Consider the following 12618-nt stretch of genomic DNA (forward strand, 5'->3'; position numbering starts at 1 on the left):
TACTTTATATATCCTAGTATGACAGAATTTAAACTAACTCAGTATTTCACTGTAGTAATAAGTTTTAGTAACTTGTTCTTTTTAAAGGAAATATCCTTCTTTACTATGTTAAATTTTTTGTTTGTATTAGGATACTGGGATTACTTTATACTTGCTAAATGTGGATTTGTTTATAGTTAAGATATGAAATGTTTATCTGGATATATTGCTATCTGAGGAGGTTCTCTTGGAAGTGTTGGCATGTGAAATGGAAAAATGTTATGCATTGGGCTTGTTTACAGTTAACATGGTGTTTAAGTTTATTTCCATTAGGATATATTTTATGCCTTTTAATTGTGGTTTGGCTTACAGCAAAATAAAACTGTGAGTCAGTTTGGTGTAGTGGTTAAGGTATCAGGCTGGAAACTGGGAGATTGTGAGTTCTAGCCCTAACCCTTGGGCTAGTCACTTTCTCTCAGCCCTGGAAAGCAGGCAATGACAAACCCCTTCTGAAAAACCTTGCAAAGAAAATTGCAGGGACTTGTCCAAATTGTTTCTGAAAATTGAACACAAGTGAGCAGAAGAAAACATAATATGTTGCTTACAACTAAGAGTGGAGATGTGGAATATTGCGTTTTATATTTGTTAATTAATGTTATTATTTTAGGACTCTGGATTTTTTGCTATCATCTGGATTCATTATTTATTGGATTTGCTCACAGTTAAGAGGTGAGTGATAGGATGAAGAGTTTTATATTTATTAATTAAGAGAAGGTAAAGAAATTATGAAATTGCAACATCCAATTTGGATCTGTCACCAGAACCAGAGGTTTAATCTTCCAAGCTTTCAGACTTGTGCCTGAAGCCCACCTCAGGGAACTTCTCAGTACCAGATGTTGTTGAATTAATATCGTCTAATTCTTATCATTAGATGGCATCCTTAAACTTCATAATGCATATATAAATTAGTGTTTCAATTATTGTTATATGAATCTGCATATGCACATATTATGCATATAGCATAATTTACCGATACCACTTTAAGAGTAATCCTAATGAATAAATACATATGAAATTGTGCTGTAAAAAAGAGTTAAAAAGATAATTCTGTAAAGTTAGTCTCTTACAGACAAAAATAGAATAGATAAAATATTGTTTATCTTCTATCCAATAGGTTCAACATCCATCTTGTTTTTCCGTCAGCAAATTCAGCGAATTATAGACTATGCTTAGAAGATCTATTTGGTTTTTTTTCTCCTCACATATCAAAATAATCAAGATAGCCTAAGAATTACACTTTTTGTCATCTCACTCATAAATACCTATTTCAACAAATATACTTTGCAATTTACCTGGATTAGTATCAGTTTCTTGGGTAGCATCATCTGTATCCTATGAACAAAACATAAATACAGTGACTGTTTATAAAGTATATGTAATTTACAAAGATGAATTCCAACCAATCTAAGAATTTTCTTCTTTAGCAATTTCCTTTTAAATATATTGCTGGATGAGCATATTAGGGGATAGCATAATTTTATATGAACCGAAATTCAGCTTGATATGAAATGGCACATGGTAAAGAGAGAGAGAGAGAGAGACACTTTCTGTGTGTGTCTCTGTCTCTCTCTGTCTCTGTCTCTCTAATTGACCTTTACAATTCTATATTTTTCATCAGATTAGGCTATTGATGCCAGCTGCCCAATGACTTTTCTGTTGGTAATGACACTACAAAGGGTACAGATATCTCTCTTCCTTATCATTGGCAAGCTGTAGAAATAAGATGAACAAATTGTTGCTGAACTTAGTACGGACTACTAAAAGTCAACCTATTTGATTAATACATTATTTTTTCAAACTTTCTGTTAAAATATAGTTTAACTACTCTCTATTCTGCACTATATGAATCAATACAGTACTTTTACAAGATCTGTCTATTATTTTTAGGTTGAATATTACACCTCTATTTGTGTAAAAATATGAATTCATAAGGTAATATTATCTGCCCTTAGTAGGAAATTATATCCTTTCAAAGAAATGCTTTTTAATATATATTAAAGCATTTCTTTGAAAAAAAGTTTCTTTTTTTCTTTTTAAATAGTGCATGCTTTATGCAGATTATCAGCATGTAAACCAGAGAACCAGTATGCTATAGTGCTTAAAGTGATAAACTATAAACAATGTGACCCAAATTCTAGTCTGCCCTTGGCCATAGAATCTCATTTGATAACTTTGGGTCCACCACTTGCTCTTAGTTTAATCTACTTCATAGATCGTTGCTATGAAGGAATAGTAGGAGCACTGTACACCATCTTGAATTATTGAATGAAAGGAGAGATGCAAATCTAACAATAAATAAATCATCTCCCAAATGTAGACTTAATAGTAACTTTTTTTTACTCACCTGCTCTTCTGAGGATTCAGCTGTAAAATGACAAAATGTTATTAGAATATAGTATGTTGTTGAATGCCAAATATATTTGCAAGTGAGAACTGCTAACCCAGTGGTAAGAAACCCATTTCCTATTCTATATAACTTTTCCTTTTTTGAAGAGTGCTATTATTTCCCCTCAGTCATCTTGCCTGTAGGTTGAACATACTCAGATTCTTTAATTGTTCCTTTATAGAGCTTGATTTCCAGACCTCTCATTATCCTCATAGGCCTCCTCTGAACTTGCTCCAATATATCAGATTCTTACTGAACTATAGTATCCAGAACTGGTCATCACATTCCAGTTGGAGTTTTGCTGGGCCAAATGGAACAACTACTTCCTATGGTCTGAACTTAGTGTTCCCTTTAATGTGCTACAAAATAGAATTAGCCTTTTGGCCATTGATTCATAATACTGGCCCATATTTAATTTGTGGTTGACAACAACATCCAGATTCTTGTGCTATTGCCAAGTCAGATTTCCCCATCCTATATGCGTACTTCTTATTTTTCCCACTCAAAAGCAGAAATTTATATACCTCCCTGTTAAATTTTATTCTATTCATTTCCTCTCACTGTTCAATCCAGACAAGATCTTTTTTAATCTCCACTCTCTCCTCTAAAATATTAGCCACATCTCCCAATTTTGTGTCATTGTAATCATCTTCATCTGATATTCTGTCTGTTTTAAATATACAGTGTAGTGTGAGCCAGAATATCATAAATAAAACATTAAGTAAAAATTATTTTTATTAATTAAAGCATCTTAACTCAAAATAAGTTATTCATTGAAATTAGGGCCTGGAATACAATCATTTTGGAAAAGTTCAAACTGAATTGTGTGATATCCTTGGAATTACCAAAAAATGAATGTGTGATGCTTACCTTTTCTTGCTGGTATGTCAGTTGGGGAAAAAATGTCAATGGCACCACCTTTCAAGACTTCCTGCACTTCCTTCTGTCTAATTGTCCAGTTAGACATCCGATCGCCATGTCCCCTTTGCTCCTCTGAGGTGAGTGACGGCAGCTCATCAGCTTTCCTCAAGGACATCCGAATGTCTGAGTTAGCGTAAGTGTAGCCATGGCCTGCTGGGCAGATTTCCTTAAAAGTTTCTGTAGCCAAGAAACCAAGAAAAGTAATCAAGTACAAGATTTGACTTAAATAATACAAAGAAAACATGAAGCTAAAAAAAGAATATGAAATGGCTGGGATTACAATCCCAAATAATCTAATTCAATAGTAGTGGGGTTTTTTTTCTAGTTACACATATAAGATATGTGGGGACACATATCTTCTCTGTTAAAGGTGTCTATTTAAATAACTTCTATAATCAAAACATTGCAGGAGAGTAAGTTTAGGTTATATATACTTGGAACCAGAATTTAAAAATGGAAGTCATCAGCAGAAAGAATGTAATGTTTGCAGGGTTGGATCAGAGGTGGGTTTCAGCAGGTTCTGACCAGTTCTGAAGAACCGGTAGCAGAAATTTTGAGTAGTTCAGAGAACCACCTCTGACTGGCCCCACCCCCACCTAGTCTCTGCCTCCTAAGTCCCAGATGATCGGGAGGAAATGGGGATTTTACAGTATCCTTCCCCTGCCACGCCCACCAAGCCACGCCCACCAAGTCATGCCACATCCACAAAGCCACACCCACAGAACCAATAGTAAAAAAATTTGAAACCCACTACTGGATTGGATACAACCACCTGTTAACTGATACGAGAAACTAGGCCTGGGTTTTCAGTGAGAGCAGTCAAGAAAACATAATAACACAGAAATTCTCATTCTGTTCCTTTCTATACTACTTGGAGTCATATTGTAAACCACCCAGAGTCAAAGTATTTGTGAAATGGGTGACTTAAAAATTTAATAATAAACAAGCAAGTGAATAAAATTGCATGAGGATGAAGAGAACCACAAGAAAGAGAAAAGTCTTCCTCTAACGTAGTGTTTTATGACAGCTCTACCTACAGCAATCTTTTCCCTTCTTTTGGCTGCCAAATTAGTGGCAAATACATTTCCTCTCATTCCTCATAATGGAGTTCGCTGCCCAAATATACAGAAAGGCACTGAGAAGTCATATATCTCTATTTCCCCTACTTTGTCATGTTACAGTAGGTTTTTGAGGCCCTGAACTCCTTCTATGTAATACTGCATATCCTCACTGACTTGTGGCAAGTTTCTCCAGATGGCAGAAAGCCAGACCTCTGTATATACAATGCTTCTGAAACCCAGTTTTGGCAGAGAACATGATGGGTACTAAAACATTTAGCACAATCACAGGATTTAACATAACTGACAAAACTAGAAATAATATGGTTCAAACAAGAAAGCCGAAGTCTTACCTGAGCCCAACAATGGGCATATCTCACAGTTTTCCCCCCATCCTTGGCCAACACGACTACAGCAGCAGATCTGTTTAGTGATCTGCTGATTGAGTGGCAGCGTACATATTCCTCTTATCACAGAGCGATAGCATGACCCTTGCTCTGTTGAAACAGCCTTGTCCGCTGAAACAAAATTATGGATTATTTCTTCAGGTACCAATTTTTGAAAATTCAGATAAAAGCACAGAAATTTGTAATTCAGGGAGATCTCTGAAGTTAATTTTCTTGCTTGGTGGGGTTCTTGTCCAAATAAAAGGCCATTTTCTACACACACACGTACCACTTTGGAAACAGTAGTATTTACTTCTGACTAAGCAAATTCAGAAGTCCATAAATGTTCATAAATTGTATTTTCCTATCTTAATGAGTTTAATAATAAACTCAATTATTTCACCAAAACAGAAAGGAAATGCAAAGAAACAAAGGATAATTTAATGCTGCCATTCATTCTAAACAAAAATTAATTTAAAGTGTTACACTCATCATGCTGTAAACTGAATGGTTGAATAGAAGATTAATCTATTTAAATTGCCAGTCCAGACATCTCCTGCTTTAGGATGCTGGCAAGCAACTGATTTTATAGATACAGTGTAACAATTATAAGTGAAATAATACATATAACAGTTTAAGCCTATGAGTCTGCAACAAGACTGCATGACTTCAGATTTTAGTTAACAAATCAGTAAGATCTTTCATTGTAAATGAACTTTCATTGCAAAGTTTTCAGTGAGTTAAATAATGTCATTTTCAGCTTAAATTTAGCTCATTTAAATTACTAAACTACTGAATAATTTAACTTAGACTGAAAAATGCTCTGTATTTTCATATGTAATCTACTTTAATAAAGTTTTAATAGGTGGCCCTTTTTAAATGCTCAGTACAATTTTGTAATACTTCATGTTTCTTATTTCCTATTATTCATATACTGTTGCGTTTTTATTAGTACAAAGACCTACAAAAGGGACATCTGTAAAGAGTTTTATAACTATGTTATAAATTTACAAATTGCCTCTCCTTCATTACATCAGTCTGGCATAAAGGGCATGCTGCAAGTACCAAACACCAGGGACATATATCTGGTGGGTCCCAGGAGCAGGCCTTCTCTGCCATGACAAAATTGCAAAATTCTCCCTCATCCCCAAAGTTAGATTAACTATTTTTTTAAATTCGCATTTATACCCCGCCCTTCTCCGAAGACTCAGGGCGGCTTACACTATGTTAGCAATAGTCTTCATCCTATTTGTATATTTATATACAAAATCAACTTATTGCTCCCAACAATTTGGGTCCTCATTTTATCTACCTTATAAAGGATGGAAGGCTGAGTCAACCTTGGGCCTGGTTGAACTAGAACCTGCAGTAATTGCAGGCAGCTGTGTTAATAACAGACTGCATTAGTCTGTTGAGCCACAAGAGGCCCTATAGTGATATATTCACTCTCCCCAATGCTCGTGGTTTGTATATCTTGCTTTTTAAACATATTTTGATTTTGGTAATTATTTTTTTAATAATTATTGTGTTTTAATTGGTTTTTTTTTTATTGTTGTATGCCACCCAGAGTCACTTTTTGTGAGATGGGCAGATCTACACATTAGATAGCTAACTAGCTGAATAAATAGATGATAGATAGATAGAAGATAGAAATAGATAGATAGAAGATAGATAGATAGATAGATAGATAGATAGATAGATAGATGATAGATAGATAGATAGATAGATAGATGGATGGATGGATGGATGAGAGGGAGAGAGATCAGATACTGATAAATTAGGACTGAAGGAAAACAGAATCATTTTCAGAATGATATACCCCTTGCTCACAATAGTCTAGTGGAATAGTCTAGCCTCTATTAATGCTGGCATTTCTGCTTAAAGAACAAGAAAAGGCATTTGCAATCTCATTCAGTGAAAATAATTACTATTTTCATTTCTATAATCATTTCTGATTAATCCCGTTCGCTATTGTGCAATTTAAATATATTGTGATTTAACATTGAAACAGTTATCTACAGAAAAACCATTAAGGACTTACAAATACAGTGACTGCGTGATGGGTCCAGCATAGTACCAGGCTTACAAGTACAAATGAAGCTGCCTCTGGTGTTCATGCATTCTGCATTTTTACATATGCCTTGAATTGTACATTCATTAATATCTACAAGTAATAAGAACAAATGAAGTTAACCAGGCTTCAGTAATTGTAAAATCACATAATTAAAGAATTATATGCTTGTAAGGACCATAAGGATCACCTTGTCCAATCCCCTAAAATGTGAAGGGGTGGTAAGCATCCATGAAATATAGTTTTTTAAATCTTTTCTTAAAATGTCTAAAAATTGAGAACCTATAATCTCCGTGCGTATACTTTCCATGGTTGTACAGATCTCACCATCAGAATGTTGTTTCCTTTGTATCTAAATAAAATCTAAATAACTGCAAAATACTTTAAGAATTAATATAAAGTTATATAACCTGACCAATGCCCTAAAACGACCAATGACTAATGGCACCTAAAATATTTCCAACAAAAAGGGAAGAAAAAATCCTTTCGAACAGTGGTCACCAACTGGTGGTCCATGGACCACTGATGGTCCGTGAGAAAATTTTGGTGGTCCGCAGAAAAATTAATTGCATTTTTTTATATTGCACTAAATCAGGGGTCCTCAAACTATTGCCTCCTGGGACAGATATGTGAAATTAATGTTTGTGTTGCTGCAGAGAATCTCCCCTCTTTGGGGTCTTTTTGTGCAGATCGGAGGGTGGCAAAAATTCCGACTTGGGATCTGCTTTGGCCTCCTGATGCGGGGCTTTGGGCAAAGGCTGGAAGGAAGTGGCGAAGAGCCGGAGGGCCTTATTCCAGTGGGACTGCATCATGGCCTGGAACTGGCTGACCATCTCAGCCCACTGAGCCTCCAGGCGCCGGTACCTGGCCTTGCCCTCCCACAGGTCTTCCCTCTGCTTGGAAAGCCAATGCTCCTAATCCTCAGTGAGGTGCTTCTGCTGAGCCTCCTTCTCAGTCAGATCCAATTTGAACTGAGCTGTTTTGCCAACTCTTTCACCTGGTGGCTGCTTAGCTCCAACAACTGCTTCCTATTGGGGCCCTAAGGAGCCCAGGCAGGCAGGGGAGGAGGGGCTGGGAGGGGAGGGGCAAGTAGAGGCGCCCCTCAATGTGAGTGACATCAAGTTGACCGCACCCACCCAGTCACATGATCACCTAGCCATGCCCACCCAGCCGGTCATTAGGCAGATCATATTAGTGGTCTCGGGATTTAAAATTATGAATGTAGTGGTCCCTGAGGTCCAAAAGGTGGGTGACTCCTGTGCTAAAGGATCTGAAACCCACCCCAATCAAATCTACAGCTACTTAAAAGAAATTATTTAAAACAAAAAAGGTACTTTGGGAGGGGGAAATAAAAGGAGCAAAAGAATTTAAAAATTTCCAAAAAGAACAAATTTGTGGCGTGGATAAACTTTTAAAAGGTATTTGGATCTGTTTCATATAACTGAATTGAAAATTTCTTAAAAGATTCAGCAATTTGTGAATATTTTAATAATGATTTTGCAAACAAAGCTGATGTTTAATGTGTAAAAATTAGAAGAAGTCAAAATCAAATGTTGAATTTTCCAAGGTGACTCATTATCAACTTTACAGGTAGTCCTCAACCTACAACAACAATTGGGACTGGAACTTTCACTGCCAATTAATGTGGTCATTAAGTGAAGCCACCCAATTTTACAACTTTAATTGCCATGCATAATGGTTGCACAATGTAACCAAGTATGTGTGGTTATTAATGTTAAAGGAAATTTGTTGTGGTAAATGTTCCTTAGCTGCTGAGAAATATTTCAATATTTATTTTAATTTTATATAATAGTGGATTCTGCAATATTTATATGTTATTTCAGAACCGATTTTTCATTTATATTTGGCCCAATCTATGAGACGTTATCCTGTCATTATAACGTTTGACTTACATACAAGGTATACAATTCAATCTTTAATCTATTCTCCTAAAGCTGCTTTCTCTCAAAATTTTGTTTTACCCAATCTTCTGATACAATGATTCTTTTGGATATAAGAGGCTTCTGTTCACAACTAATAAAATATATCACAGTATTGCAATATTATACTTCTTATTGGAGGGAAATATTTCAAAGACTATCAATGTAGATGATGGGTACAGAAAGAGAACTGTCTATCTTGGAGTCAGCCTGGGAAAACTGTATCTTCCTTGAGTTAAAGAATGAGATGCTACTGGATGGCAAAGAAAATAGAAGTAAATAAATCTTTTTTACTCCATCTGGTCTGGGCTAACCCAAAACTAATTAGCTAAGGGTAAATGGATTTATGGGCAGAAAGTCAGAGAATTTTAAAAGCTATTTCTAATATAAAAATGCTGCAATGTAAAATAAACCTGCAGAATTAATTTTTGAAGGACACTGTTCTAAAGATTTGTAGTTTTGCAGGTAATAAAAGGATTTAAAACAAGCAAGCAAACGTGACAATTACAGTTATATCATGTTCTAAAATTGTGACTTAATGTGTTTGTATTGGCAAAAGACACAGAGGAAAATATTAACCTTTGATTCAGTGATATATCTTCATTTTGACAATAGTGAAGTCTAAAAGCCAATTCTAACCATCCCAATTTAATCTTTCTCTTTCCTACCCTATTGGGCGATCCTCTGGTATCTCAGCCAAATGGCTCTTAATCATCCCAAGGGTGCTTTTTCAAGAGGCAACTCATTCCCCACCTTCCAGTCAGAGCTGAAGAAGTTTGTTGGATGAGAAGCAAAACATCTTCAAAGAAAAACAAGGAAGTCCAATTGCCTCTTGAAAAAGCACCCTTGGGACAATTATGACCTGGATGACTGAGAACCACCATAGACAATGGCTCTTAATGTTTAGGCGTGGTCTTGAGATTCTGACCAAGCCAGTCCTACCACTCATGGACTGAACATTATTTATAAGCTGCCAGAAAGTTTTGTGAATACAAACATAGAGAAAATTGTTCCTAAAACACCATCCGCAGAACATGTAGGATATAGAGTGGGATTCTGAGTGTTTAAAGAATTACAATTTTATGTGCATATCCCTATCCACACAAAATTCATATTATCTATGAGTCTAGTATATCTTTGATGATCTTAGTTTTCTTCTCTGTCTTTCGCTCTGTCTGAATCTATTTTAGCCTCCTATACTCTTCTATTAAAGGTAAAGGTAAAGGTTCCCCTCGCACATACGTGCTAGTCATTGCCGACTCTAGGGGGAGGTGCTCATCTCTGTTTCAAAGCCGAAGAGCCAGCATTGTCCGAAGATGTCTCCGTGGTCATGTGGCCACTTCTATTAACTCTATTAACTCTATTAACTTCTATTAACTCTTCTATTAACAGGTGCTAATAACTCCTGTGCTCAATTTAATGTACATATGGTTCCCAATCCATTTTGGAATCTTCTCAACTCAACCCATCCTGGCCATTTCACAGCCAACCTACTTTTAGATATTTTCCTGAGTCTAATAATAAGTCAAGGATGGCTGTCTGTTAAGTGTTAGAAGATCATTGGCCAAATGCTCTCCAGAAGCCACCTTTCAACATGGGTAAAGCCTGGCAGACTTCCCTAACAAAGTCTGCTTCTGCCATTAAAATTCCTCCAACAGTATTCTTCCAGAGCATTGTAAGACATTTAAAAGGTAGTTCTGTGACAAAGTTACCTAACAGGGGAGGACATGTGCCAATTCTAGGCTAATAATCCAAGACAAAGCTTTTCCATTTTGGTCATTGCTTCCTTCCCATGTAATAGGCATTTCCTTGATCTGAAAGCAAGTGCAGCGCAAGAATACATGTCACTGATATAGTCAATATAGAAAGACATGCTAGCTGAGAAATCTGAGATCTGTATTCCCAAAACATTTGGAGAACATCAATTTGGAGAAGGCTAACAGCAGGCACCATCATAAGCTGATACTGTACCAACGCTATATTATTTCTCTATTCTGAAATAAACCAATCCACTTGTCAAATTGGCTCAACACCATGGTGACAAAGAACAATTACAACAAATGCTTGAAAAAGATGTTGTATAATGTGTGCATTTCTTTCTGGAACAAAATAAGAACTGAAATATATAGATTTATGCTGGAGGAATCCTAGTCTAACAGTTGCTTCAGATTTATTTTAGTTCAGAATACTTTGTAGGTTAAAAGTTATTTGCCTTGTCAACAGTGACAGAAGCTACCACCTCAGTAGACTTTTAGTCATAACTGGATCAATAATAATAATTTGTTATAGATAAATCTAGGAATGAGAACAGTTTTGAGAATTGAGAATTAAGTTAAAATCTTTTCTCAGACCTAATGAGTCTGGGGAAAAGGTTGCCTTTACTTTAAGAGTCACATTTATTTTAAAGAGCTAATTCCATAAAGCAGATGTTTCTTTTTTCAGGCTCACAGAAAGCCTGAAAGAAGCCAGATGCTATACTCTCACTTCAGTGAGGTCCAAAGTATTTATTCCAAACCATTTTTGAAACCTGTACAGCTCCATTGTTTAGCCAGTGTAAATATAGTCACTGAATTAACATGCACCAGGCTGCACTGTGACTGGCATATTTCAAGATTATGTTTTCAAAGTACTTGCTTTATATACTTACAGTAGTAAAGCAAAAAGCTGTTCGAACAAATTTGTTGATAAGCATCTCTGAATTTTAAAATGGCCGTCTGTGCATAGATTAGGCCACAACATCCTACATATTAAATGTAAGTACAGCAAAGTATGGTTTCCTCTACATTAGCATTTTAGTATTGTGATGTTTGCCTCGTTCATGTAAAAAATCCACTCACTAAAAAGATATAAAATCCCATGCATTTTATTATTTGTATTTATCAAATAATAATCTACCCGTGCAGGTTCCTTTGCCCATAGAAAGTTTGTAATTATTTCCATTCATACCATCTTCTAACATATGAAAATGTCTGCTTCTTCATTTTAATTTAATTAACTATAAATTTAATTTCCTTTTAAAAAAGTAAATTAGTCTGCTTTCATTATTTAAAACATACACCTTTCTGACACAGGCTTGCTTTAATGTAAATTTTCCCAGTGTAAGCACCTTTTTAAAAAAAAATAACTTCCAAGCTTGCAATCATTTTTCAGTAATGCATCTGTTCAGACATATTCTTAATGGATTTTTGTTCAGTTAGATAGAATTTATTTCATGCTAACAAGTGCAGTGTTGTCAAATCCAGTGTACTTCCAATTAAATTCATGTGGAATTCTTTACACCCTCACCCCCAGCCTGTTATCTTGGTAATACCTGCACTTAAATTAAAATACAATGGATAAGTTAAATTTGTTAACTTATGGAAAAATATTAGCAAATAGTGGTGTTAAAATGGATCTGACCATTTTACATAACGGTAATGGTACTTCAGACTCTTGTCATTACTTAGATAAACTATTGCAATGCATTCAGAAAAGGTACTTGGTGCAAAATGCACCTGTGTACATACTGGCAGGTGAGAGCCACTTCAGCCATCTGATATGTATTGTGAGTGTCCAATAGATTTCCAGGTGCAATTCAAAGTGTTGATTTTGACATTTAAAGTCCTATATAGCTTGGCTTCTAGGTACTCTACTTGCAGGACTGCCTTCTCCAAGTGCAACTACATAACAAAAAAAGCTCTAAGAGTTGTAAACCTAATTTTATGCAGCTTCTTTTCCAAAAACTCTACACTTCTAACCAGAGCTTATAAAACATTTGCTAGACCTATTCTTGAAAACAGCTCACCTGTCTGGAACCCATACCACATCTCAGACATTA

General features: G+C 35.6%; 1 protein-coding gene across 1 annotated transcript in view; it reads right to left on the reverse strand.

The window, feature by feature from the left end:
• Positions 1 to 12618, reverse strand: part of LTBP2 (latent transforming growth factor beta binding protein 2) — a 132586-nt gene that overhangs the window by 42066 nt on the left and 77902 nt on the right. Inside the window, exons 10-14 of the mRNA XM_058162351.1 lie at positions 6832 to 6954; positions 4758 to 4922; positions 3296 to 3523; positions 2384 to 2403; positions 1332 to 1371 (exon numbers count right to left, since the gene is read on the reverse strand). Of these exons, the coding sequence (XP_058018334.1) occupies positions 1332 to 1371; positions 2384 to 2403; positions 3296 to 3523; positions 4758 to 4922; positions 6832 to 6954 (576 nt within the window). The remainder of the gene's footprint in view (positions 1 to 1331; positions 1372 to 2383; positions 2404 to 3295; positions 3524 to 4757; positions 4923 to 6831; positions 6955 to 12618) is intronic.

Source organism: Ahaetulla prasina, chromosome 1 (genome assembly GCF_028640845.1).
Source record: "Ahaetulla prasina isolate Xishuangbanna chromosome 1, ASM2864084v1, whole genome shotgun sequence".
NCBI classification, from domain to species: domain Eukaryota; kingdom Metazoa; phylum Chordata; class Lepidosauria; order Squamata; family Colubridae; genus Ahaetulla; species Ahaetulla prasina.